The sequence below is a fragment of the Symphalangus syndactylus genome, chromosome 7 (assembly GCF_028878055.3).
Source record: "Symphalangus syndactylus isolate Jambi chromosome 7, NHGRI_mSymSyn1-v2.1_pri, whole genome shotgun sequence".
Lineage (NCBI taxonomy): Eukaryota > Metazoa > Chordata > Mammalia > Primates > Hylobatidae > Symphalangus > Symphalangus syndactylus.
In genome coordinates this window covers 69,812,390-69,839,923 of record NC_072429.2, presented here as the reverse complement: position 1 = coordinate 69,839,923, position 27,534 = coordinate 69,812,390, and the positions used below count along the sequence as shown (strand labels likewise).

General features: G+C 41.7%; 1 protein-coding gene across 4 annotated transcripts in view; it reads right to left on the bottom strand.

The window, feature by feature from the left end:
• Window positions 1-27,534, bottom strand: part of PRKDC (protein kinase, DNA-activated, catalytic subunit) — a 186,913-nt gene that overhangs the window by 18,220 nt on the left and 141,159 nt on the right. For all 4 annotated transcript variants that reach the window (XM_055286467.2, XM_055286469.2, XM_055286468.2 and 1 more), the window contains exons 67-74: window positions 27,360-27,468; window positions 25,445-25,556; window positions 15,133-15,322; window positions 11,283-11,457; window positions 8,753-8,946; window positions 7,751-7,931; window positions 6,781-6,941; window positions 2,792-3,003 (exon numbers count right to left, since the gene is read on the bottom strand). In XM_055286467.2, coding sequence (XP_055142442.1) covers window positions 2,792-3,003; window positions 6,781-6,941; window positions 7,751-7,931; window positions 8,753-8,946; window positions 11,283-11,457; window positions 15,133-15,322; window positions 25,445-25,556; window positions 27,360-27,468 — 1,334 coding nt within the window. The remainder of the gene's footprint in view (window positions 1-2,791; window positions 3,004-6,780; window positions 6,942-7,750; window positions 7,932-8,752; window positions 8,947-11,282; window positions 11,458-15,132; window positions 15,323-25,444; window positions 25,557-27,359; window positions 27,469-27,534) is intronic.

Here is a 27,534-nt window from a genome sequence, read left to right as displayed (position 1 = left end):
AGCAATACATTGCCTCAAAAACAAACAAAAAACAACCAAAATATATAATAAACTCAAACAACTCAATAGGAAAAAAAATCCAATCTCATTTTAAAATGGGGCAAAAGATCTGAATAGACATTTCTCAAAAGAAAACATACAAATGGCAACAGGTATATAAAAACGTGCTCAACATCAATGAACATCAGAGAAATGCAAATCAAAACCACAACGAAGTATCATCTCATACCCAGCAATAACAAATGCTGGCAAGGATGTAGAGAGAGGAACCCTTGTATACTACTGGTGGGAATGTAAACTAATATAACCACTATGAAGAACACTATGGAGATTCCTAAAAAAAAACTACAACTAGAAGTACCATATAATCCAGAAATCCCACTACTGGATATATACCCAAAAGAAAGGATATCAGTATGATATCTGCACTCCCATGTTTATTGCAGCACTATTCACAACGGCCAAAATTTGGAAGCAACCTAAGTGTCCATCAACAGAAGAACGAAGAAAATGCAGTACATACATGCAACAGAGTACTATTTAGCCATAAAAAAGAATGAGATCCTGTCACTTGAAACAACATGGATGGAACTGAAGGACATTATGTGAAATAAGTCAGGTACAGAAAAACTTCACATGTTCTTACTCATTTGTGGAAGCTAAAAATTAAAACAATTGAACTCATGGGGAGGGAAGGTGGAAAGTGGGGATGGTTAATGGGCACGAAAATACAGTTAGGAAAAACAGGATTTAGTATTTAGTGGCACAACAGGGTGACTACAGTAAAATTTTTTTTTTTTTTTTTTTTGAGACAGAGTTTTGCTCTGTCGCCCAGGCTGGAGTGCAGTGGCTTGATCTCTGCTCACTGCAAGCTCCGCCTCCCGGGTTCACGTCATTCTCCTGCCTCAGCCTCCCAAGGTGCTGGGACTATAGGTGCCTGCCACCATGCCCGGCTAATTTTTTGTATTTTTAGTAGAGACGGGGTTTCACTGCATTAGCCAGGATGGTCTCGATCTCCTGACCTCGTGATCCACCCGCCTCAGCCTCCCAAAGTGCTGGGATTACAGGCGTGAGCCACCGCGCCTGGCCTGACTACGGTAAATTTTTATTGTACATTTAAAAATAACTAAAAGAGTATAACTGGAATGTTTATAACACGAAGAAATGATAAATGCTTGAAGTGATGGATATTCCACTTCCCCTGATGTGACTGTTACACACTGTATGCCTGTATCAAAATATCCCATGCACCCCATAAACATAGACACCTACTATGTACCCATAAAAATTAAAAATTAAAATAAAGAGCTGCTCTTAGATAAAAGCAAATCTTGCAACTGATGTTGACATTTTGACGTATATAACTCAATATATATAGTTTCTGAAGTTACATTATGAAAGAAAAGGTCACTTTTTAAAAAACAGGGTCTCATTATGATGTCCAGGTTGGACTGCAGTGGCAACTCACAAGTTCAGTCATAGCTCACTGCAGCCTTGAATTCCTGGACTCAAGCAATTCTCCCACCTCAGCCTCCTAAGTAGTTGGAGGTACAGTCACGCACCACCATGCTTAGCTTATTTTTATTTTAATATTTTAGAGATGAGATCTCACTATGTTGCCAAGGCTGGTCGTGAACTCTTGGCCTCAAGCGATTCTTCCACATTGGCCTCCCAAGTAGTTGGTATTATAGGCACAGACCATCATGCCCAGCAAGGTCACTTTCTTGACACACTGTCTCTCACATCTTTTTCTCTTCTTTCATTTTTCAAGACAATAGCTGTCTGTTCAGAGAAACAGTATGGTGGGCAGGGCCTCAGTAGGGCAGGGGTGTGTTCACAGATAAGCCACCCACTAACCGCAACAGAAACTGGGCCTCAGCCGGGCATGGTGGCTCACACCTATAATCTAACTTTGGGAGGCCAAGGTGGGCGGGTCACCTGAGGTCAGGAGTTCGAGACCAGCCCGGCCAAGGTGGCAAAACCCTGTCTCTACTAAAAATACAAAAATTAGCTGGGCATAGTGGCACACGCTTGTAATCTCAGCTACTCGGGAGGCTGAGGCAGGGAGAACTGCTTAAACCTGGGAGGCGGAGGTTGCAGCTGAGATTGCACTGCACTAGGTGACAGCGCAATACTCCGTCTCAAATAATAATAATAATAATAACAAATAAATAAAAAATTTAAAAAAATTAAAAAAAAAAGATGCTGACGCTTTTCTTCATCTTGTCAAAATCGATACATTCAAAATGAGGCAGATCTGCTCATAATTAAAAACAAACAAACAAAAAAACCCCAAAACCTCATGATGCAGAATGTCACTAAAACACTACACAGTTTGTGTACAAAGCATTCCTGAAATATTTGCACACTATTGCTCACTCATCATCGGTCTCAACTCATAAATCCATTTAAGAGTGGACAGGATGACACCTGAGGCCACCTACTGAGTCCTAATTAAAAGGAAGAGTTGTTCTGTGTATTTTAAATTACAGGACAATTTCAGGAGCTGATTTCAAAAATCATCTCATCTAGTCTATCCCAAGCAATCATGACCATATGAGCAGAATGTTTTGTTAGCAGTGTAAGATGAAAGTATTTTAAAAGGAGATACACCCTTTAACAAGTAACATACCCAGAATAGATATATTCAACAAAGCGATGGCTAAGATTATTCTTCAATGACAACTCTAATTAATTTGAAAACAAATGTAAGTGTCCACGTGTGTGCTTTAACCACATTTTTATAACCTGTAGTATTTGATCAACCTATTCTTTCTGTAATATTACCTACCTTGCCACAAACTCCTTATTCTTATGACCAGTAGAAGTATCCTTGAAGGAATAGCTTTCACTGCTTATGATGAAGGGATAAACAATAGCCTGCGGGTAGTTATCAGTGATTTCTTCCACGGTGTGCTGAACAGCAATGGCTTGGTCTTTGTCCAGTAAGGCCACCATGTGGCTGATCCAGCCGATGAACTGCCAGCAGGGAATGGAAGAGATCTAAAACAGAGAGCTGAAACTTAATGCTGAGTAAAACATCTCACATCATCTGTTATAAAGGTAACATATGTACAAAATAAAGAAAACTCAGAAGTATAAAAACACAAGTACAAAACAAGTTTTCCATCCCTCAGCTCTCTTCTGCTGTGGCAACCACTGGACTCTCCCAGGCACTTTCTGTGTAGAACAGTCTTTTGTTGCAAGAATGGAATCACACGAGACAGCTGCTGCTGGTTGTTCTTAGACAGATGTACAGAAAAATCTTCTACTTCATTCCTCCTGGCGGCTGTGTAGTATTACATGTTGTTTACTGCTCTATAATGAATATTTCAATTTTTGTATCACAGGTAATGCTGCAGTAGACATCTCTGCACACATAACTTTATTTATTTATTTTTTTGAGATGAAGTCTCGCTCTGTCGCCAGGCTGGAGTGCAGTGGCATGATCTTGGCTCACTGCAACCTCTGCCTCCTGGGTTCAAGCGATCCTCCTGCCTCAGCCTTCCTTCTGAGTAGCTGGGACTACAGGCACGCCACCATGCCCAGCTAATTTTCGTATTTTTAGTAGAGATGGGGGTTTCACCATGTTGGCCAGGATGGTCTCAATCTCTTGACCTCGTGATCTGCCCACCTTGGCCTCCCAAAGTGCTGGGATTACAGGCATGAGCCACCGCGCCTGGCCAACTCCTTTTTTTTTTCTTGAGACAGAGTCTCATTGTCACCCAGGCTGGAGTGCAGTGGTGTGATATCGGCTAACTGCAAGCTCCACGTCCCAGGTTCATGCCATTCTCCTGCCTCAGCCTCCCAAGTAGCTGGGACTACAGGCGCCTGCCACCACGCCCAGCTAATTTTTTGTGTTTTTAGTAGAGATGGGGTTTCACCGTGTAAGCCAGGATGGTCTCAATCTCGTGACCTCGTGATCCACCCACCTCGGCCTCCCAAAGGGCTGGGATTACAGGTGTGAGCCACCGCGCCCGGCCTTTTTTCTTTTTTTTTTTTTCTTTTGAGATGGAGTCTCACTGTATCGCTCAGGCTGGAGTGCTGTGGTGTGATCTCAGCTCACTGCAACCTTTGCCTTCTGGGTTTTAGCAATTCTTTCTACCTCAGCCTTCCAAGTAGCTGGGATTACAGACACTCGTCACCACATCCGGCTAATTTTTGTACTTTTAGTAGAGACGAGGTTTCGCCACGTTGGCCAGGCTGGTCTTGAACTCCTGACCTCAGGTGATCCACCCGCTTCGGCCTCCCAAAGTGCTGGGATTACAGGCATGAGCCACCGTGCCTGGTCCCCTGTACACATAATTCTTTGTGCTATATACCTGTAGGATAAATTCCTAGAACTAAAATTACAGTGTCGACTTTAAAAATTGTAATAAACATTGGCATGGAATTTTTTTTTTTTTATGAGACAGAGTCTTGCTGTGTTGCCCAGGCTGGAGTGCAGTGGCGCCATCTCGGCTCACTGCAACCTCTGCCTCCTGGGTTCAAGTGATTCTCCTGCCTCAGCCTCCCAAGTAGCTGGGACTACAGGCATGCGCCATCATGCCCAGCTAATTTTTGTATTTTTAGTAGAGACAGGGTTCCACCGTGTTAGCCAGGATGGTCTCAATCTCCTTACCTCATGATCCGCCCACCTCGGCCTCCCAAAGTGCTGGGATTACAGGCATGAGCCATGGTAAAGAATTTTTCAAATTTCATTTATTTTCTGGAAGTATTACACTGACTACTTTCCAAAGTCTTTACCAACACTGCACATAATCAACTTTTAAAATCGCTGTCAAGCCGAGATCGCGCCACTGCACTCCAGCCTGGGTGACAGCGAGATTCCGTCACCAAAAAAAAATAAAAATAAAAAATAAATAAATAAATAAAAATTAAAAAATCACTGTCAATCTGAGAAGTGAAAAACGTCTAATTTAAATTTTCATGTTACATTATTAGTGAGGCTGTATGTTCCATGTTTATTTGCCTTACATCCTTTAATCACACATGCATTTCCTCTCACCATTTTCTACTGGTCTATTGTGACCATTTATTTTGTAGATTGCCGACATCAGCTTTTTGTTTCCTGTATGTGCTGCAAACGTTTTTCTTCATTTTTTTTTTTTGTTGTTGTTGTTTGTTTTTTTTTGAGACAAAGTCTTGTTCTGTCGTCCAGGCTAGAGTGCAGTGGTGCCATCTCGGCTCACTGCAACCTCCACCTCCCAGGTTCAAGTGATTCTCCTGCCTCAGCCTCCCGAGTAGCTGGGTTTACAGGTGCTCACCACCATGCCCAGCTAATGTTGGTTTTTTTTTTAGTAGGGTTTCGCCGTGTTGGCCAGGCTGGTCTCGAACTGCTGACCTCGTGATCCGCCCGCCTCGGCTTCCCAAAGTGGTGAGATTATAGGCCTGAGCCACTGCGCCTGGCTTTTTATTTTTTTAACTTTGTATACGGTATTTTCTTTTTCTGTATAGAAGTACTTCTTTTCTTTTTCTGTACAGAAGTCAAACTATTTTCCTTCATGGATTCTGGTTTTTGTCTCTTCATTCCAAGACCATTTAAAAAAATGTGTTCACATTTTCCTCTGATACTTTTAAGGTGTCCTTCTGAAGATAAAATCTGATGTGTCTGGAATGCTGGCATGAGGCTTGAGTATGGGCAAGTTTCCTGAGTGCATGTGTGAGCTGAGGACAGCACGGCGTGTGAGGAAGGATCAGTCCACACAGCTCATGTAAGCTCACGAGAGAGGCTGCCGGCTCCAATGCACGTGTCTACTGGGTGTTTTGACAACGTGGAGTGAATACTTCATGTCTTCACAAATTCAAATGCTGTTTTTATCATGTATAAATATTATATTATATTGAAAAAAATCATAATGAAGTTATTTGCTCACTTATCTTGAAGAAAAACACATACATGTTGCATTTCTGAATTTACCTTAACCTGTTTAATACCTACTGAGAAAGTCTACTATTCAGAATGCAGAAAAAGGTGGAGGGAGTGGTTAGGGCCCTAAAAGTCAAACTGGGTCCCTGCAGCCCAGAGATCAACATTATTTAAAAACTCACCATGCAAAGCTAATAGAGAAGGAACCATGTAACCCTTTTTGAACTATTACATTTTCAACTCAAAGCTTGGCCCTATCTTCCAGTTACACATCTATAAAAATCAACTACGAAGCCTTTCAGAGGCCCTACACTTTGCCAATGAAGTCAGTGGAGCCCTCCCGCACACAGACAGAGCCCAAAGGACAGGAGTGCAGCTGGCAGTTCAGCCCTTGGTGGGGCCAAGGGGCAGGTCATGTGGAAGGGTGTGGGTTCCTCCCATGTCCATACACTGACCCCTCACTCATGCTCCCAGACCCCTCTGGACACCATGCCGCTGGCAGATGCTGTGCTCCTGGGAGGTGGAATGCAAGCTGAACCTTGCTCACTCCCTCTGGGCTAAATGACAGGTGAGCACTGGGCACAGCAAATGTGACTGGCCACAGCCTCATCTGCAGGGGCAACAAGCTTCCCACACAAGATCCCGTTACCATCCCACACACCCCGCCTCCATCTCTCTGGGTCCTTGTTCAGACAGTGTTTTTATCAACACCCACAGAGGAAAATGGGTAAATGCGAAAACTCATTTTTGCAGCTTTAAATTACCTACATCCTCAGAATGTAGCAGAATTCCCAGCTGGCTGGGAAAAGCTATAATACATGCACTGCACACACTAACGCGTTTGGATATAAATAAGCGTATCTTTAAGTTCTGTAAAGTTCCTTACCGCCAGGTAGAATAAAGACACCAACCTCTTTTGTCATGAGACTCAAAGTCTCCTCTGGATACCGTTCTATAATCTGAAGTAATCTAGGAAACTTCAATCTGGCTTCATTGGAATTTAATTTTAAAGCTTTCAACATTTTCTCCACCACAAGTGCTGGATACGCCTGCAGTTCTGCAGAATCAATAACTATCAAGGACACCAAAGAAGAAAGCAATGGTCAATATATCCAATTATCCATAAACTATGATCTTAAATGCTAACATTTTCCCTTTTTGGCTTGTATTTTGTAGTGTCATTGTTCTCTTCTTAACTACCACTTTACACCAACACACACCAGGTACAGTTTTGTATCTATCCTGGAGCCAAATCCTTCCATTAGAGTGCCCATTCTGCACGAAGCACAGTTTGAATCCTGGGCTGGGAACATAAGGGGCAGCTGGTGGTTACTGTATTCCAGGAGCATGAAGCAGGCCACACGAGCCAATAATATTGAAGCTGCAAGCAAAATACCAAAGTACAAATTAAACAAATGGAAACAGAGGACCACTTGACTCCATTTAAATGTAGGTCATGTTGCTTAAAGAGGCCATTGTCTCTTTTTTTTTTTTTTTTGAGATGGAGTCTCGCTCTGTCACCCAGGCTGGTGTGCAGTAGTGGATATCGGCTCACTGCAACCTCTGCCTCCTGGGTTCAAGCGATTCTCCTGCCCCAGCCTCCTGAGTAGCTGGGACTACAGGCATGGGCCACCACGCCCAGCTAATTTTTTTGTATTCTTAGTAGAGTTGGGGTTCCACCACGCTGGCCAGGCTGGTCTTGAACTCCTGGCCTCAAGTGATCCACTGAGCCCGGCTGCCATTGTCTCTTAAAAAGACAATAGGATTTTCAAAATATTTGTAATTTGAAAACAAACAAATAGGAGACCAAAGGTATGTACAAAATTCGTAAGACTTTATGCTGACATAATGGAACACTAGCTTTTTAATTTTGCAATTCACCTGATGCATTCTCTTCCTCCTTGCGCAGCTGTTGGTCACAGAAATCTGCCAGCGTCATGTAAGCATCAATCACCCCAGCTGCAGGCCCACAGCTCCAGGAAGGAGGCTGGGCCTCCTCCTCAGCCGCCTGCACAGCCTCAGAGAGGTGCTGGAATGCTCTCTGGTACAGACTCGCGATTACCTGGAATTCACAGAGACCTCAACCCATGAGCATGACTGAAGCTTTCTCAAAGAACTCTGCTTTCCATTTGTGACTCATGACACATAAATGGATCAACAGCTCCAAAATAACACTGAAGCTATGGAACTGGAAAAACAAGAGTCCGCCCTGGCTGTGAAGGAGCAAGCAATTCCAATAAGATCCTCAGCACGTAACAACCGGCCAAACAAAAATGCAAGCCCAGCATGGGCCAGATGGTGCACAAGCAACACAGAGCTGGGTCTGGTCAGTGGAGTGCGTGGCTGTCGGGAATATAAGAGGGAGCTGGAAGTCGGCTCCTGCACTCAGTGTCCTGCACAGACACTGGTAGCATCATGGAAAGAGAAGACAAGGCCCCACAACTGAGGTGAGGCAGGACATAGTGAATGAGAAGGAAGCAGGTAACTATTGAAAAAAACAAAATAATCGGCACGAAGCTAAGCAAAGCAGGCACTAAATAAAAATGCAGAAAAGGCTGATTTGTTCCATAAGCTGGCGGGATGTCTGAATGGTGATGGGTGGGGAAATTTAATTAACAAAAGTCATAAAAGAACTGTCTACAGTTCTTTTAATTAAAAAAATTTAAAATTCATGATTTCTAATATTAAAAAATTTGTATCATTCAAATAAATAGGAAACACAGAGTATGTCAATTTTCCACATAAGAAAATTGGCTGTGCATAACTGTCAAATATATTTTAAAAACACAAAGCAACACCCTTATTATTACTTTCCTGTGGCCTCAACACTGCACATTGAAGACATACACAGCACACTAGCGTAAAACATTCCTCCAGTATTACCTTCTCTGAATCCTCTGAACTGGATCCAGAAAGCTCTAAGATTCTTCTAGCCTTGTCCTCCTCGATTTCAGCAAGGCAGGCTGGCTCACTGCTGAGAGCATTCGCTATGATCCTGTAAGTTGTACCCAAGAGAATGTTCTGGTCACGGAAAGCCAGAATATTTTTGCTTAAGTAGCTCGACACGTTGTTCTCATCTGTTGGATTAAAAAAACAAACAAAACAAAACAAAAAAAACATTTTTTGTGTGTGTGGAATTAAAAAGAAGAAATTCATTGTCTACAAAAGTTTTCTTTTCCTTTGTTTTTGGGATAGGGTCTCGCTCTGTTACCCAGGCTGGAGTGCAACGACACGATTTTGGCCCACTGCAACCTCTGCCTACCAGGCTCAAGCGATCCTCCCACCTCAACCTCCCAATTAGCTGGGACTACAGGCTTGCGCCACCATGCCGGCCTATTTTTTGTATTTTTGGTAGAGATGGGGTTTTGCCATGTTGCCCAGGCTGGTCTCGAACTCCTGAGCTCTAGCAATCTGCCCACCTTGGCCTCCCAAAGTGCTGAGATTACAAGTGTGAGCCACCGTGCTTGGCCTAAAGGTTGTTTTCTATTAAGAAATTAATAAAAATAAATGTTGAAAGTATAAGAAACTGACTTAAAATACTGGCTAGGGAATTTCTTGAACTCACATATTAATGAAAGATGTTCTTTGTTAGAAGTAACTGTATCAAAGCCCACAGAGGCTAAGCAATTGAAACTTTATGAATTAACTTTTTATTCAAGCATCATCATTCTGCAATTTTTCAAAGCACCTAATTCTGTTATAAAGAATAGGAAATGGGTACTAATGCATTTGTACATATATTAATAATCCAGGGTAGATTTTTAAATTGGCACTGGGGCCCATAGCTAATGAAGCAACAGGCACTGCTGCATTTGAAGTTCTAGTTCTGCTCTGATTGTGTGGTTATGGGCAAGATGCTGAACCAGCGCTGGTTAAGTCTGCAGTGTGCAGAGGTGCGACAACAGTGTTGAAACTAGGAGGCCTGATCAACCACATGCCCTCCTTGCCCATGATCTGACAGTTCTCTGCCAGAGTTATCTCACATACAGGATCACAACTACTGGCTCTGCTTATCATGCAAGGCTGTTACGAACTACAACCATATTCTAACTGTGTAATTATTATTATATGGGTATATGGATACTAATATTAACATCAGCAAACTCCCCCTCCTCCCCTCAAAAAAGCTCATATAATTATTTAGCAATCATCAGGATAATTTTCTCTTCTTCTTCTTCTTTTTTTAGACATAGGGTCTCACTATGTTGCCCAGGCCAGAATACAGTGGCCACTCACACAGGCACAATCATGGCTCACTGCAGCCTCGAACTCCTGATCTCAAGCCATCCTCCCGCCTCAGGCTCCCCAGTAGCTGGGACTACAGGTGCGTGCCACCACATCCAACTAGGATTATCTTCTGCTCTTGGGATCAGTGTACAAAGAGTGCTTCTCCCCTAGATACCTTTATTGAGGCTGATGCTTAAGAGCTGGTCTGGGAACCCAGCTGAATCATGCCTGATCAGAGTGCTAGCACACACCCTCAGACACAGGGCAACAGAGCGGGGGACCAGACCCAAACCTGCCCAAGAAAGCTTTCTTTCTTTAATGCAGTCTTAAAGACTAAACTATTTTTGGAGGAAATGGATTTTTTTTTTTTTTTTTTTTGAGACGGAGTTTTGCTCGTCACCCAGGCTGGAGTGCAGTGGCACGATTTTGGCTTGCTGCAACCTCCGCCTCCCAGGTTCAGGCAATTCTCCTGCCTCAGCCTCCAGAGCAGCTTCGACTACAGGCACCTGCCACCACGCCCGGCTAGCTTTTGTAATTTTTTTTTTCTTTTTGAGATGGAGTCTTGCTCTGTCGTCCAGGGTGGAGTGCAGTGGTGTGATCTTAGTTCACTGCAAGCTCTACCTCCCGGGTTCATGCCATTCTCCTGCCTCAGCCTCCTGAGTAGCTGGGACTACAGGCGCCCGCCACCATACCTGGTTAATTTTTTTGTATTTTCAGTAGAGACAGGGTTTCACTGTGCTAGCTAGGATAGTCTCGATCTCCTGACCTCGTGATCCGCCTGCCTCGGCCTCCCAAAGTGCTGGGATTACAGGCATGAGCCACCACGCCCGGCCTAGTTTTTGTATTTTTAGTAGAGATGGGGTTTCACCACGTTGGCCAGGGTGTTCTCGATCTCCTGACCTCGTGATCCACCTACCGTGGCCACCCAAATTGCTGGGATTACAGGCGTGAGCCACTGTGCCCAGGCTGAAATGGCTTTTCATGTTTGTTTACATCTTATATGCAAACACAAAGTTTTCAAAATAATTAAACTATCATTCTCTGGCTCACTTTGCTATATTCACTAAAATTACTGCAAAGATTTACCTCCCAAATGTCAGATGATGCAGCACAAAGAAGAAGAAGATACACAAGACAATATAACACAGCCCTTTAAGATATATGTGGATAAAAGCGGTCAACTTACCCAACAAAGAGACTGTTTTCAGCACAGTGAGCACCTGCTCAGAGCAGCCCTGGGACCGGCTCCGGCAGTGGCTCAGGCGGCAGTAGCTCTGCACCCAGCTCACCAGCCAATCATCTCTGGTTTTTGACTCTTTATGCAGCTCCTTCAGTAGTTTCATGGCAAGTGAGAAATTGTTCTGTATTAATAGAAGAAAAAGAGAGAAGGTGGTATGATGATACACAAGTGACAGAAGTTTCTAATTGGCCTGCTTCCCCCTTTGCACGACACAATCCACCTTAGAGTAGCGAATCCATTTCTTTAGCTTCAATTATGTCTCTAAATTTATCACTGAGATATAATTCATATTTAAAGAGTACAACTCAGGCCAGGTTTAGTGGCTTAGGCCTGTAATCCCAGCACTTTGGAAGGCCAAAGAAGGAGGACTACCTGAGTCTAGGAATTTGAAACCAGACTAGGCAACATGGTGAGACCCTGTCTCTAAAAAAGTTAAAAAATTAGCCAGCACCATGGCACGTGCCTATAGTCCCAGCTACTCTGGACACTAACGTAGTAGGATCACTTGAACCTGGGAGGTTGAGGCTGCAGTGAGCTTCTGTGTACTCCAGCCTGGGCAACAGAGCAAGTCTCAAAAAAAAATAAAAAAATAAAAAAATAAATTCTGGGGGGCGGGCATGCAGGGTGGGTACAATTCACTAGTTTTTAGTATATTTACAAAGTTGTACAACCACCACCCCTAATTCCAGAACATTTTCATTACCCCAAAAAGAAATTCACTGTCTGTTCAGAGTCACTACCCAGCCATTGGCAACCATAAATTCCCTTCCTGTCTCTATGGATTTGCCTACACCAGACATTCTGTAACAATGGTATCAGAAAATAAGTGGTGATTTTGTGTTTGGCATCTTTTACTTAGCATGATGTTTTCTAGGTTCATGCATGTTGCAGCACCTGTCAGCACTTCTTTCCTCCTTATGGCTGAATAATACTCCATTGTACAGACATGCCACCTGTTTTGTTTTTGTTTTTGTTTTTTTAAGATGGAGTTTCACTCTTATTGCCCAGGCTGGAGTGCAATGGCACAATCTCGGCTCACTGCAACCTGTGCCTCCCGGGTTCAAACAATTCTCCTGCCTCAGTCTCCCAAGTACCTGGGATTACAGGCGTGTGCTAACACATCTGGCTAATTTTTGTATTTTTAGTAGAAACAGAGTTTCGCCACGTTGGCCAGACTGATCTCAAACTCCTGACGTCAAGTGATCCACCCGCCTTGGCCTCTCGAAGTGCTGGGATTACAGGCCTGAGCCACTGCACCTGGCTGGACATGCCACATCTTATTTGGGTTGTTTCCACCTTCCCAGCTATTTTGAATAATGCTCCTGTGAACATTTGTGTATGAATTTCCATGTGAGCTTAAGCTTTTGTTTCTCATGGGTCTGGGAGTGGAATTGCCGGGTCATATGGTAACTCTAGGTTCAACTGTTTTTTGTTGTTGTTGCTTTTTTTTTTGAGGCAAAGTTTAGCTCTTGCCACAGTGGCACAATCTTGACTCTCTGCAACCTCCACCTCCCAGGTTCAAGTGATTCTCCTGCCTCAGCCTCCCGAGTAGCTGGGATTACAGGCACATGCCACCACGTCCGGCTAATTTTTGTATTTTTAGTAGAGACGGGGGTTTCACCATGTTGGTCAGGCTGGTCTCGAACCTCTGATCTCAGGTGATCTACCTGTCTCAGCCTCCCAAAGTGCTGGGATTACAAGCATGAGCCATCGCGCCTGGCCTCAACATTTTTTTTTTTTTTTAAGTATAGTCAAGTGAAGCATCAGAAGTGGAGAATCAACAAAGAAATCTTAAATGGTTGTAACCAGTTAGTTGTAAAAACCACTGCACTTGGACCAGCCTCTATGTTTAACTTTTTGAGAAAATGCCAGTTTTCCACAGTAGATGTACCATTTTACATTCCCACCAGCAGTGCAGAAGGGTATCAGTTTCCCACATCTTCTCCAAGGTTTGTTATCTGTGTATTTGCTTCCAGCCATCCCAGTGGGTGTGAAGCGGTCTCTCATTGTAGATATGATTTGCATTTCCCTCAAGCCTAGTGATACTGAGCATCTTTGCATGAGCTGGTTGGTCATTTGCCTATCTTCTTTGGAGAAATGTCTATTCAAACACTTCATGCCCATTTCTTAATTGGGTTGTTTGACTCTTTGTTGTTCAGTTGTGAAGCATTCTTTATGCATTCTGGATACTAGACCCTTATCGGATATGTGATCTGTAAATAGTTTCTCCCATTACATGAGCTGTCTTTATACATTCTTCAGCTTCTCAGGTAAGGCACGACAGTTTTAATTCTGAATACAACTGACCCATTTTTTATTTAGTTGCTTATACGTATGTCTTTTTAAATCTACACCTCTAATTCTCTCTCAAGCTTCAAAAGACATTTTCATCAGACTTTGGTCTTCCTAATTACTGCCCTTTCAACCACCCAGGCTAGAAATCCAAGTTGTTCCCAGCCAGACACTCTCATCACTCCTGTCACCTCGGGTTCTCCTGGATCTCCTTACAGAGCACCTCTCTTGCCCTGCTCACTACCACCCCACTCCCCAAATGTGGAGCTTCCTGGTCTTTCTCTGCCTTTGCTTTCCCCAGAGCTGTCAATCTCCCACACAGCTTACAACTGGCCAGCATGCATGGAACCTTCAATGCCCTCCTGATCCCTGCAAGGATGCAGTCTCCTGCCCTCTGCAAACCTGGTGCCATCCCATGTCCAAATCCTTCCATGCCCATAAAGCCTACCGTAAATCACATCCCCCTGCCCCAGACACCTCCCTGTCCAAGGCAGAAGCTCTTCTCTTCCCTGCGTCCTCCAAGCTTTGCTGACATCTCTCTTCTTTGCCCACCGGTGCTGTTGTCATCATGTGTGCAGCCCCCACTCTCACTAGACAGTAACAATGGCAGGGAACATGTCTTTCCCCTCATCATGCGAGACAATTTCCTAACTACACTGGGGTACTCTCCCCATGACCCCAACTCCCTCACCACTAAGTCCTTCAGTTCAGATCGCCCCTTCTGGCCACACCCTGCTCTTCTCTCATCCAGTTCCTACTCTGCCTGCCTCTAATTGGATTTTCTGTTATTTGCAATATAAAAATTCTTACTAGATATTACACTCATCCAAAGAAAAATCTATAAATGAGCATTTAAAGCTACAAAAAAGAAGTGTTATTTCTACTAGAATATCATCCTTTGCCTTGCAACAGCAATTGATGTAGGGTCATTAACATAGCAAGCTTCTGTAGTATGTTTAAAGATTATATACATTTAAATAGATTACATGCAATTTTTAAGCAATGTATACTTAATATCAAGAAGGGGTCCTGGTATTAAATGATAATTCCTACAAAGTAAACCTAAAAATAATTTGTAACTAACTGGTAAGGATTCATTTTGTTAAAGATCAAACTTGACATTAGGTTTATCTGCTTTTCAAATAACAGATGATAATCATTTTGAAATGATTAACAGGAATATAATAAACTCTAGAGGCTTTCTGGAGAGTTTTGAATAAGTGCTCCTTCAAGTTTCCTTTTTCTTTGGGACAGGCTCTCATTCTGTTGCCCAAGCTGGTCTCTAACTTCTGGGCTCAAGTGATCCGCCTGCCTTGGCTTCTCAAAATGCTGAGATTACAGGTGTGAGCCACTGCACCCGGCCAAGTTTACTTATAAAGAGAGAAAAAAAATAACACCTACCAATTATTTTAAGGTTCACACTCTAAAGAAAAGCTAAAATTAGAGAAAAGCTAATTTAGCAAAATCCTGTGACACAGCAGGGAGGACAGACATGAGTACCCACCTGCTTCCGGGCACTGTCTATCATCTTCATTTTCATGGAAAACTTGCAACTCCTGATCAGGGAGCTGATATCTTCTTCCTGCTCTTGCACTTCCATCCTGTCACTGGGGTCTCCATCTTGATCCACATTCATACTATTGTCTTCTGGAAGAGGGGTAAGCTTCTCCTCTATTTTGCTGAGAAAGAAACATCTACACAAAGAAAAATGAGACAATGTCACAGACTCAGGAATAAGAAGCTGCTGGATAGCAATTACAGGCAGAAATTCTACACCTTAGTAAATCTTAGTTCTTTTTTTTTTTTTTTTTTTTTGAGATGGAATCTCACTCTGTTGCCCAGGCTGGAGTGCAGTGGCGTGATCTAGGCTCACTGCATGCTCTGCCTCCTCCCAGGTTCATGTCATTCTCCTGCCTCGGCCTTCTGAGTAGCTGGGACTACAGGCACCTGCCACCACACTCGGCTAATTTTTTGTATTTTTAGTAGAGACGGGGTTTCACTGTGTTAGCCAGGATGGTCTCGATCTCCTGATCTCGTTATCCAGCCATCTCGGCCTCCCAAAGTGCTAGGATTACAGGCGTGAGCCACCGCACCCGGCCTACTTCTTTTTTTTTTTTTGAGATGGAGTCTCATTCTGTCACCCAGGCTGGAGTGCAGTGGCACGATCTCGACTTACTGCAACCTCCACCTCCCGGGTTCAAGCGATTCTCCTGCCTCAGCCTCCTGAGTAGCTGGGACTACAGGCGTGCGCCACCACACCCAGATAATTTTTGTATTTTTAGTAGAGACGGGGTTTCACCATGTTGGCCAGGCTGGTCTCAAACTCCTGACCTTCAGGTGATCCACCTGCCTTGGCCTCCCAAAGTGCTGGGATTACAGGAGTGAGCTATCATGTCTGGCCTAAATTTTATCTTTTGATGAATGGGTAACATACCCTGTGTTGAGCCATTTTGCTCCTTATATGTCCCAACTTAAGGTGATAAATATATAACAGTAAACAGTTTATAATCACTGAAAATTTTCTTTTTTATTTATTTTTTTGAGGCAGGGTCTTGCTCTGTTGCCCATGTTGGAGTGTAGTGGTGCAATAATCACAGCTCACTGCAGCCTCGACCTCCTAAGCTCACACAATCCTCTTCCCTCAGCCTCCCAAATAGCTGGGGTTGGTTACAGGTGCGTACTACCGCATCAAACTAAGTTTTACATTTTTTTGTAGAAATGGGGGCTTGCTATGTTGCCAGGCTGGTCTCGAACTCCTGGGCTCAAGGAATCCTTCTAAAGGCTGGGATTACAGGTATGAGCCACCATGCCCAGCCATGAAAATTTAAAAGATAAGTCTAGGTTGCTATTAAATTATTATTATTATTATTTTAGAGACAGGCCTCACTATATTGCCCAGGCTGTAGTGCAGTAGTTATTCACAGATGTAATCATAGCACACTACAGCCTTGAATTCCTGGGCTCAAGCAATCCTCTTGCCTCAGCCTCCCAAGAAGCTGAAACAATAGGCGTGTGCCACCATGCCCAGCTTCAAAATTCTTTTTATTTGAATCATAATTTACATGTATGATTCTGTCCAAGTAATTTTATTTCTATTAATATTAGTAACACTGACAAAGGGCCCTAATATATAAAGCTCATCCCTGATCAACAATCAAGTAAATTTCTGTTGTTCTTCCAGGAACTGATTTCCAATTTCTTAGAAACACTGTGGCCAGGGAGTTCGAGAACACCCTGGGCAACATAATGATACCTCATCTCAACAAAAAATGTAAAAATTAGCTGGGCATGGTGGCGTGAGCCTGTATTCCCAGCTACTCAGGAGGATCGCCTGAGCTCAGGAGTTTGAGGCTGCAGTGAGCTATGATTGCACCACTGCACTCCAGCCTGGGTGGCACAGCAAGACCCTGTGCGTGGAAAGAAAGAAAGGAAAGAAGGAAAGGAAAAAGAGGAAAAAAGGAGAGGAAAGGAGAGGGGACAGAAGGGGAGGGGAGGGGAAGGGAGGGGAGGGGAGGCGAAGGGAGGGGAGGAGAGGGAAGGGGAGGGAGGGGAGGGGAGGGAAGGGGAGAAGGAAACACTGTAGGCAGATAAACCATCATGCTTCACATCTCTTTTTCCTTTTCCCTCTTTTTTTGTTACTCCCAAGATACAAGCCTTGCTGGCCATTTCCTATTCTCACCACACTGCTCTGGGCTCCTCATCCCCACACCAACCACAGTGCTGGCTCATTCCCCAAAGCTGCCATTGATTTTAAGCTTTCACTGTTTTTAATCATAAAAATAAATACAAGTGGGTACTGGATTAACATTTCAATAAATAATGAATGACTGGATCCATAAATATCTCCTACCAGTGTGAATAAAGTGCCTGGGATCTCAGGAAAGGGAGGTGGACACGTCCACAGAATGAGACAGACTTCCTTGGGCTGTGAAGGGTGCATGCAATTTTAGGAGTGGAGTTGACAAGGGAGTCCCACACAGAGGGAACAAATTAAACAAAGGCAGAGAAGAGTTACACTGCGTGACATGTTCTCACATCAAATCAGGGAGAATAAACCAAGAAGAGAACCATCTTTTCTAAAAACAAGAGTCTGGATCTGGTATGGCACTGTGAGCCCCTTGTGGCCTATCCTCTGCTGACAACAACTAGAAACTAGATAAAATACAACTCCCCAAGAACTCTGAGTGAATAAAAGATGGCAGACTGTATGTATGTGCAGGGAAATCAAAACTGGGAGGGTCTGCTATTGGGATGAGCTTCCTGTTTCCTCTCTGTCTTACTCTCTTTTGCCCCTGTGGAGTGTGGTGGCAATGTGACTGAGATCCTTAAGGCAAGCCTGCTGCACTCTACCCAGGGGAACAGGAAAAGGAGCCCAGGCAGACAGGGGCTACAGGGAAAATCCTGAAGGGGAGAGAACCAGAGAAAAATCCTCTAGTTCTGCACATGAACCCACCAGGCTCAGGCTGCCCTGAAGTGTGCATATGTAGACAGACTCAAAACAGCATAGGTTTGGACAGGAACTGAAGTTTCAACCTACAAAAGGCAAGACAGAGCCTACTATCTAAACAGATCGCCAGCTACAGAATTATAAGCCAGCATCTACACAAGAGAATCCAGTAGTCCCCCTTATCTCACCTGCAGTTTTGCTTTCCCTGGCTTCAGTTACTGGAGATATAGTGCAATAAGATATTGTGAGAGAGAGAGACCACACTCACATAACTTTTATTATAGTATACTGTTTGAATTATTCTATTTTATTATTGTTACTGCTGTTACTCTTACTGTGCCTAATTTATAAATTAAGCTTTATCATATGTGTGTATGTATAGGAAAAAACAGTATACATAAAGTTTGGTATTATCCATGGTTTCAGGATTCCACTGGGGATCTCTGAACTCCTACAGATAAGAAGGGACTACTACATTCACAAGTTACATTCAAAAATTAACTGATAAAAAGAATCAGGAGAATGTATCCATCTCAACAGAAAACAGATGCCAACTCTATGCTGACTCATATGTTGGAATGATCATATAAGGACCTTAAAGCAGCTATGTTAACTATGCTCCAGGAGGTCAAGAAAAAAACACATGCAATAAATGAAAAGGTGTGTATCTCAGCAGAAAACGAGAAAATATTTCTTAATAAACCAAATGGAAAGTTTACAACTGGAAAATACAATACCTAAGATAAAACAGTCACTAGACAGACTTACTAGAAGAACAAGTAAGACAAAAGAAAATAACAGTAAGATTGAAGACAAATCAATAGAAATGATCTAATCTGATGAATAAACAACAAAAAAAGACTGAATAAAAATGAACAGAGTCAGGGACCTATGGAACAATGTCAAAAGGCATGATGTATGTGTAACTGCATTCCCACAAAGAGACCAAGAGAAATTTGGACAAAAAGTATTTGAAGAAACACAATGACTGAAAACTCCCCAAATTTGGTGACAAAAACGTACAGATTCAAGAAGGTCAGTGAACTTCAGACGGGATAAATTCAAAGAGAACCAGGCCTAGACACATCATAATGAAACTGCTGATAACCAATGATAAAGAAAAAAAATCTTGAAAGCAGCCAGAAAAATATGACACATTACATATGGGCCACAACAATGGGAATAACGACATTATCTTCAGAGACACAGCAGCCAAAAGATACTTACAAGGGGCAGGGAGAATCTACCCAGATTATACATTCTGAGAAAGTGCCCTTCAGGAATGACAGAGAAATAAAGATATCTTCGGAGAAGGAAAAAATTAACAAGAGTTCATCACAAGTAGACCTGCATTACAAGAATCGCTAAACGAAGATTTTTAGGCTAAAGGAAAATGACACGAGAAAAACTTGGGTCTTAGGAATAAATGATGAGTACAGTGTGTTAAGTATAATAAAGGACACATACTTATGTTCTAAAGAATATGTGAGGAAAACCACATATGTTCTTCAGAATATGTATGACTGCTCAAAGTACAGTATTATCTAGTGGTGTTTTCATTATATATTACTTCATAGATAAACACACATGAAATCCATCCACACACATCAATATATCATTACTTCATAATGATAAAAGAAGTATTTTAGCAGGGCACAGTGGTTCACACCTGTAATCCCAGCACTTTGGAAGGCCGAGGTGGGTGGATCACCTGAGGTCAGGAGTTCGAGACCAGCCTGACCAACATGGCGAAACCCCATCTCTACTAAAAATACAAAATTAGCTGGGCGTGGTGGCACATGCCTGTAAACCCAGCTACTCAGGAGGCTGAGGCAGGAGAATGGCTTGAACCTGGGCGGTGCAGGTTGCAGTGAGCCAAGATCATGCCACTGCACTCCAGCCTGGGCAACAAGAGCAAAATTCCATCTCAAAAAAAAGTATTTCCACCATGGCATGCGTATACCTATGTAACAAACCTGCACATTCTGCACATGTATCCCAGAACTTAATGTATAATAAAAATAATTTCATTAGGAAGACAGCAGTTATCCATGTATATGTGCCTAATAACAATCAAAATACAGTACGTAAAAATACACAGAATTAAAGGGAGAAAAAGACAATTCTACAATCATAGGAGATTTTGACATCCTTATCTCAGCAGTGATGGAACTACACAAACAAGCAGTAAAGACATGGAAGATCTGAAAAGTATCCCTGACTACCTTGATCTCATTGAAATTTATAAAACCTGATACCCAGGAACTGCAGAATATACAAAATTTTTCAAGTTTACATGGGTATTTACTAAAATAGACCATATGTTGGCACATAAAAGAAGTCTCAATAAAATTTAAAAGGATCAAAACCATACGGAGGGTGTTTTCTGACCACAGTGGAATTTAGAAATCAGTAAGATAGCCAGAAAACCCAGGTATTTGGAAATTAAATATTTAATGGATCAAGTCACATGAGAGTTAGAAAAATATGTTGAACTGAATGACATACCAAAATTTGCAGAATGCGGCTAAAGCAATACTTTAGAGGGACATAAATAACTTTAAATGCTTATATTAGAAGGAAGAAAAGGTATAAAATCAAGTTTCCACCTAAAGAAACTAGAAAAAGAAAAGCAAATATAAAGTAAGAGGAAAAGAAAAAAATAGTAAAGACGATACTAGAAATCAATTAAATAGAAAACAGACAGATAATAAAGAAAATCAACAAAGTCAAAAACTGGTCCTTTGAAAAAGCAAAACTGACACAAACCTTTACCCAGATGAATCAAGTGTTAAAAAAGAGAACACAAATAACTAACATCTGGAATGAAAAAGGGGGTTCCCTCCACAGACACTACAAATAATAAAAAGGATGAGAATAATGTGAACATTATACCAATAATTTGATGACTTTGATGAAATGGACAAATTTACTTTAAAAACAAATAAAGAAGGCAGAAATTTAAAAAGAAAACGGACAGAGTGATTGAAAAATACAATTTAACAAAAATGACACAAAAATAAATAGAATTTTAGTTTTATTTATTTATTTATTTATTTTGAGACAGAATCTTGCTCTGTCTCCCAGGCTGGAATGCAATGGCACGATCTCTGCTCATTGCAACCTCCACCTCCTGGGTTTAAGCGATTCTCCTGCCTCAGCCTCCTGAGTAGCTGGGACTACAGGTGCCCACCACCACATCTAGTTAATTTTTGTATTTTCAGTAGAGGCAGGGCTTCACCATATTGGCCAGGCTGGTCTCCAACTCATGACTTCAAATGATCCACCCACCTCGGCCTCCTAAGTGCTGGGATTACAGGCATGAGCCACCATGCACGGCCAGAAGTAGAAAGTTTAAATTCTCTATCAGTATCGACTAAGGAAATTATATACATTATTAAAAATCTTCCCCAAGGGAAAATCCATGCCCAAATAGGATAGGTTTCACTGGTAAATCCTATCAAATATTCAAGTATGAAATAACGAGGATCTTATATAATTTTTTTTTTTTCCTTTGGAGACGGAATTTTGCTCTTGTTGCCCAGGCTGGAGTGCAATGGTACGATCTTGCCTCACCGCAACCTCTGCCTCCCAGGTTCAAGCGATTCTCTTGCCTCAACCTCCGAGTAGCTAGGATTACAGGCATGCGCCACCATGCTCGGCTAATTTTATATTTTTAGTAGAGACAGGTTTTGTCCTTGTTTGTCAGGCTGGTCTTGAACTCCTGACCTCAGGTGATCCGCCCACCTCGGCCTCCCAAAGTGCTGGAATTAGAGGCGTGAGCCACCACACCTGGCCATAAACTTTTTTTAAAATAGAGAAGGGAACATGCCTTACTCATCTTATGAGGCCATGATAACCCTAATACCAAAACCTGATGAAGATATTACAAAAAAGAAAATTACACACCAATATCCTACTTGGATGTAGATGCTAAAATCGTTAAGGGATCATCATGACCATATTGGGTTTACCCCAAGAATGCAAGATTGGCTTCATATTTAAAAAGCATCAAAGTAATGCTTCATAAACACAATAAAGGAGAAAAACAATATGATTAAGCTGTTGCAGAAAAAGTGTTTGATAAAATTCAACACTCATTCATGATAAAACAAAACTCTCAGAAAACCAGGAATAGAAGGGAATTTCCTCAATCTGATAAAAGGCATTCACAAAAAAATTATTTTTTAAAGCTGAATGAGTGAACTGTCTTCTCTAACATCAGGAATAAAACTAAGATGCTCATTTTAGCACGTATATTCAAGATTGTACTTGAGGTCCTCAGGGTTTTAACAAAGCAGGAAAATGAAATAAATGGCATAAAGTTCAGAAAGAAAGAAAGAAAAGTGACTCTATCAGCAGATGATATGATAGAAAATCCCAGAGAATCTGCAAAACAAGAACTAAAACTACCACGTTAGCAAAGATACAAAGTTAATATATAAAAAGCAATTACATTAGCAGCAAATAATTGGAAATTAATACAATTTTAAAAATCCATTTATAACAGTGCCAAAAAACATAAAATACTTAGGAATAAATCACAAAAGACATCCAAGATCTCCATACTGAAAAAACACAAATCACTGAAATTAAAGATATCTAAATGAACAGATATGCCATATTAATGAACTCGATAACTCTATATTGTTAAGATAGCAACTCCCCCAAATTGAACTATAGTCAATACAGTCCCAATCAAAATCTCAGCAGTTTTTCTTTATACAAACTGACAAGCAGATTCTAAAAAGTAAATATAAATGCAAATCAACTAAAATAAAGTAGTTTTCATAAAGAAAGTTGAGCCAGGTGCCATGGTTCATGCCTGTAATCCCAGCACACTGGGAGGCTGAGGCGGGCGTGTTGCTTGAGCCCAGGAGTTACATACCATCCTGGGCAACATAGTGAAACCCTGTCTCCACAAAAAAAGACAAAAAAATTAGCCAGGCATGGTGGCGCATGCCTGTGGTCCCAGCTACTTGAGAGGCTGAAGTGGGAGGACTGCTTGAACCTGGCTGGCTGAGACTGCAATGAGCCATGATCGGGTGACAGAGTAAGACCCTGTCTCAAAAAAAGAAAAGTTCGAGAACTCATCCTGTCTGACTTCAAAACGTACTATAAAGTGATATAAATGAAGACAGTTTGCTATTGTGAAAAAAAAAACACAAAGCAAGGGCTACAATAGAGCATGCAGAAATAGACCCACACATACGTGGTCAATTGAGTTTCAAAAAAATTGCCAAGGTGACTCAATTATGAAAGACTTTTGAACAAATGGGGCTAGATAGATATCTATATGGAAAAAGTAAACACCTACCCCTACCTCACACCATTTACAAAAATTTTCTTCCAGTGCATCAGAGACCTCAGTGTAAGACCTAAAACTATAACATTTCTAAAAGAAAACAGGAGAAGACAGGTAAGATGAGCCTGATTTGTCAGCTTAAAGGGGAGCCTGCTGGCCAAATCTGAGATAACTGAACAGAAAATAAATAAGGACAGTAGTAGGTTATACCCCACTAAATAAAATTGGAATCCCTGAGTCTTTATCGATAATCTTTAAAAAGTAAATAAGTAAGTAAACAGAAGGGAGGGTGCCTGCTTACAATAAGATGTAGACTAATATAAATGAATGGTAGAGTTAGAAATTATTATTTTGCAACCATTATTGTCAACACTGGTGTGGGCCAGGAGTCATCCACAAATGCGAAATATGGAGGGATAAGTCTTAGGAGAAGCAGGACATTTGTATGTCTCAAAGCAGCTCCCACATTTATTTGTTAGTTGCAAAACAAAAAAATGGCATTATACAGTGGAGAAACCAAACAATCAAAATTATTATCACCAGGCTGGGCATGGTAGGTAATGCCTGTAATCCCAGTACTTTGGGAGGCCAAGGCTCACTTGAGGATCACTTGAGGTCAGGAGTTCAAGACCAGCTTGGCCAATATGGTGAAACCCCGTCTCTACTAAAAATACAAAATTTAGCCGGGCATGGTAGTGCGTGCCTGTAATCCTAGCTACTTGGGGGATTGAGGCAGGAGAATCGCTTGAACCCGGGAGGCGGAGGTTGCAGTGGGCTGAGATTGTGCCACCGCACTCCAGCCTGGGCAAAAAGACTCTGTATCAAAAAAAAATTATCACCAGTAAAAGGCAGATGGACACTGTGCCCCACGTGTGATTTGCTAGCCTGAGAAGTATTCTGGCCAGAGACAGATCACCTGAGTCCCACCATGAGGAAACATAAGACAAACCTAGACAGAGGAACATTCCTCAAAAGTGGCAGTATTGGATACACAAAGCCTTTCAGGAGACTAAGAAGACACATCAAATAAATGCAGTCCATCATTCTGTACTGATCTTGTCGTAGAGGTAGAGAAAATGCAACAAAAGACATTACTGGGACAACTGACAAAACTGAAATTGGGCTGTAGAGGAAAAATGAAAGCACCGAGGTCCATCACTGAACAGTAGTTATATATAAAAAAATTATTTTTCTTAAGAAATGAACACTGATCTATAACGAGGCAAAGGGATGGATGTATCCAGCTTACGCTCACAACTGGTTCAGAAAATAAATAATATGTAGGGTCTGGTAGAAAAGAAAAAAATACAAATACTAATATGGAAAAATGTTTAAAACGTTATTTAAAAAATCAGTGAATCTGGGTTAAAGCACCCAGGAGAGTACTATTTTTCTTGCAACTTTTCCACAAGAACTCATCTCAAAATAAAATGTTAAAAAAAAAAAAAAGTAGTAGTGGAGGAAATAACGGAAGAACATGACACTTGGGGTCAGAGTCCTTAAGTCCTATTTCCTACGCACATTTGTGTGCAATAAACCTCTCTGATTTTATTACATGGTTAGTACCTGCCCTATGGATTCCACAGGGTAGTTACAGGATGGGAGAAGATGAGGACATGAAAATGACCTGAGACCTGGGAAAGTGACACATGACTGTGTAATGGAGTTGGGAGGTAGGAGGCAAGAATGTAAAAATCCTAGTTATAAAAAAATAGGATAATAAAAATCATTACATAGTCGTCTTCTTTGATGTCATCTAACTACTTAACATTCCGTTGTGAGAGGAACAAATGCACACTGACCCTGTCTCCCTTCCTGGAGGTGCAGGTTCAGGATCAGCCACCAGTACCTCCCGACAGCAGCGTCCCCACAGGGCAAGTGGGAAAGAGGACACTGCAGACACAGAGAGCTCTACCGGAACTACTTACATGGGAAACAGGAAGGATGGAAAACAGCTGCACTAGGCTCAAATTCCACATTTCTCTAAACCATGGTTTGGAAGAAAAACCATTCCAACAATTTCAAAAAACAATCCACATTTGACTTAAAGGGACCACGTCTTACCGATTTGTGATGATGTCATCCCAGATGTTCATTGGATCCATTTTAGCATCTGGATATCTGTTTGTCCAGGTGTTCAGAAGTCTCTTAAGGGGAACTTGAGATGATAAATTGCCTAGAAATAGTATTAGAGGGTGACTATACCCACAGCTCAATTATAAGACTAAATGACAAAGGTCATTATCAGTAAATAGAAAATTCAAACTTCCTGCCCAAATTACAAAAAAGTCCTTTCTTTCACAAAAGGAACACAAAGTTACCATACTTAATTTAATATATTCTGACATTTAAACTCAATTGCTTAAGGACAGAGAATAAAGATGGAGAAATAAACATGCAGAAATTCTTTTTACATTTATTACAGGTCTACAGTCCATCTGTAATATCAAAACCTAAAAAGCATTGATAACTAAAAAGATTTTCATAGGGTTGCAGCAAATTTTCTTGGCAAAAAAAATCTGATCTTCATTGGTATAGGGCTACTTAGTCTTTGTTTATGGCATCAACGTGAATATTCATAACTTAAGCTGGAGAGTTATAGAATACTACCCTAGCTCTTAGCATGTACACAGGTAATATTTCTAGTGTCCAAAACATTCTGGCCTCAAGGGTCTCAGAAAAGAGATTCATAATAATCTTCACAAAACTGAAAATTCACATTGTTAATGTGTTTTTCTTTCTGTTGGGGGAAAACAGCAGTCAGGAACACAAGCTTAGATGAGACAGTCCTGGGTTCAAAATTTAAGTCTTTTACTTATTAGCTTAGGCAAGTCATTCAATCTCTATAAGCCTCTAAAAAATGAAGAGAAAAAAATCCATCTCATAAAGTTGTTATAAAGACTAGGTAATATTGGCCAGGCGCAGTGGCTCATGCCTGTACCCCAGCACTTTGGGAGGCCGAGGTGGGCGGATCACGAGGTCAGGAGATTGAGACCATCCTGGCTAACACGGTGAAACCCCGTCTCTACTAAAAATACAAAAAATTAGCCAGGCGTGGTGGCGGGCGCCTATAGTCCCAGCTACTCGGGAGGCTGAGGCAGGAGAATAGTGTGAACCCGGGAGGCGGAGCTTGCAGTGAGCCGAGATCCCGCCACTGCACTCCGGCCTGGGAGACAGAGCAAGACTCCGTCTCAAAAAAAAAAAAAAAGACTAGGTAATATTGATAAAGAGATTAACATAGCTCCTGAAAGTAGAATGCACTTAATAAATGACACATCATTAATATGTACTTGAAAAATAATTTTCCAAAATTAAAATAGAAAATAACTAGGTAGACATAAATATCAGTTTTTATCAGTATTCTGAAAGCATCTTTTGTAATTATTTTTAAAAATTCAGATTAACAAATAAAACATTTTACCTTTGCAAAGATGCACTCTTCCCCTTAGATTCTTGGGTGGCCTCCCATAGGCACTGGGATAAAACCCCCTCATCAGCGATACAAAGGCCTTCTTGACGTGGGCCCTGCTGTCCGCAGCCTTCCTGCCCTCCCTTCAAGCCAGGGCACCCAGGGCCCTCAGCGTGCACCTCAGGGGCACCACAGCTTTCTGTCTGCAAGCCCCTGCCTCTTCCCTACTGCTCAAGACCCTCCTCCAGGAGTCCTGCACCCTCTCAGGCCAGGGTGGGCCCCACCATTCTTTTGGGCAGGTATCCTCTGGAGTCACCCCACTACTCCAAAAGCTTCATTAAGGTAAGCAACATGTTTTCTTTCACTTTGCAGCCCTGATGCCTAGAATTCTGCCTGACCATTTTAAACATTTATTTCAATGATCTGAAAATATATATTTGTAGAGGAAATTCGATGGAGTTTCCAACCCATACATTAAGAAACATGCACTTTCACTAAGCAGAAAATAATTTAGATGCTAAAACTCTTCCACAATTAAAAATGAAAAAAATGACAGATGAAAAAAATTACCTTGTTTGCTTATAAAGCCGATGAACTCCTGAATTTCTGTTAAAGCCTGTACAGACTGCAATTTGGTGAGTCTACTTTGGTGTAAGAGGACATCAATACTAGAATAATTCTAAAAAAAAAAAAAAAGGGTATTTACAAATGCCGTGTTATAAATCAAGCTGTGACTTTTAGTTTT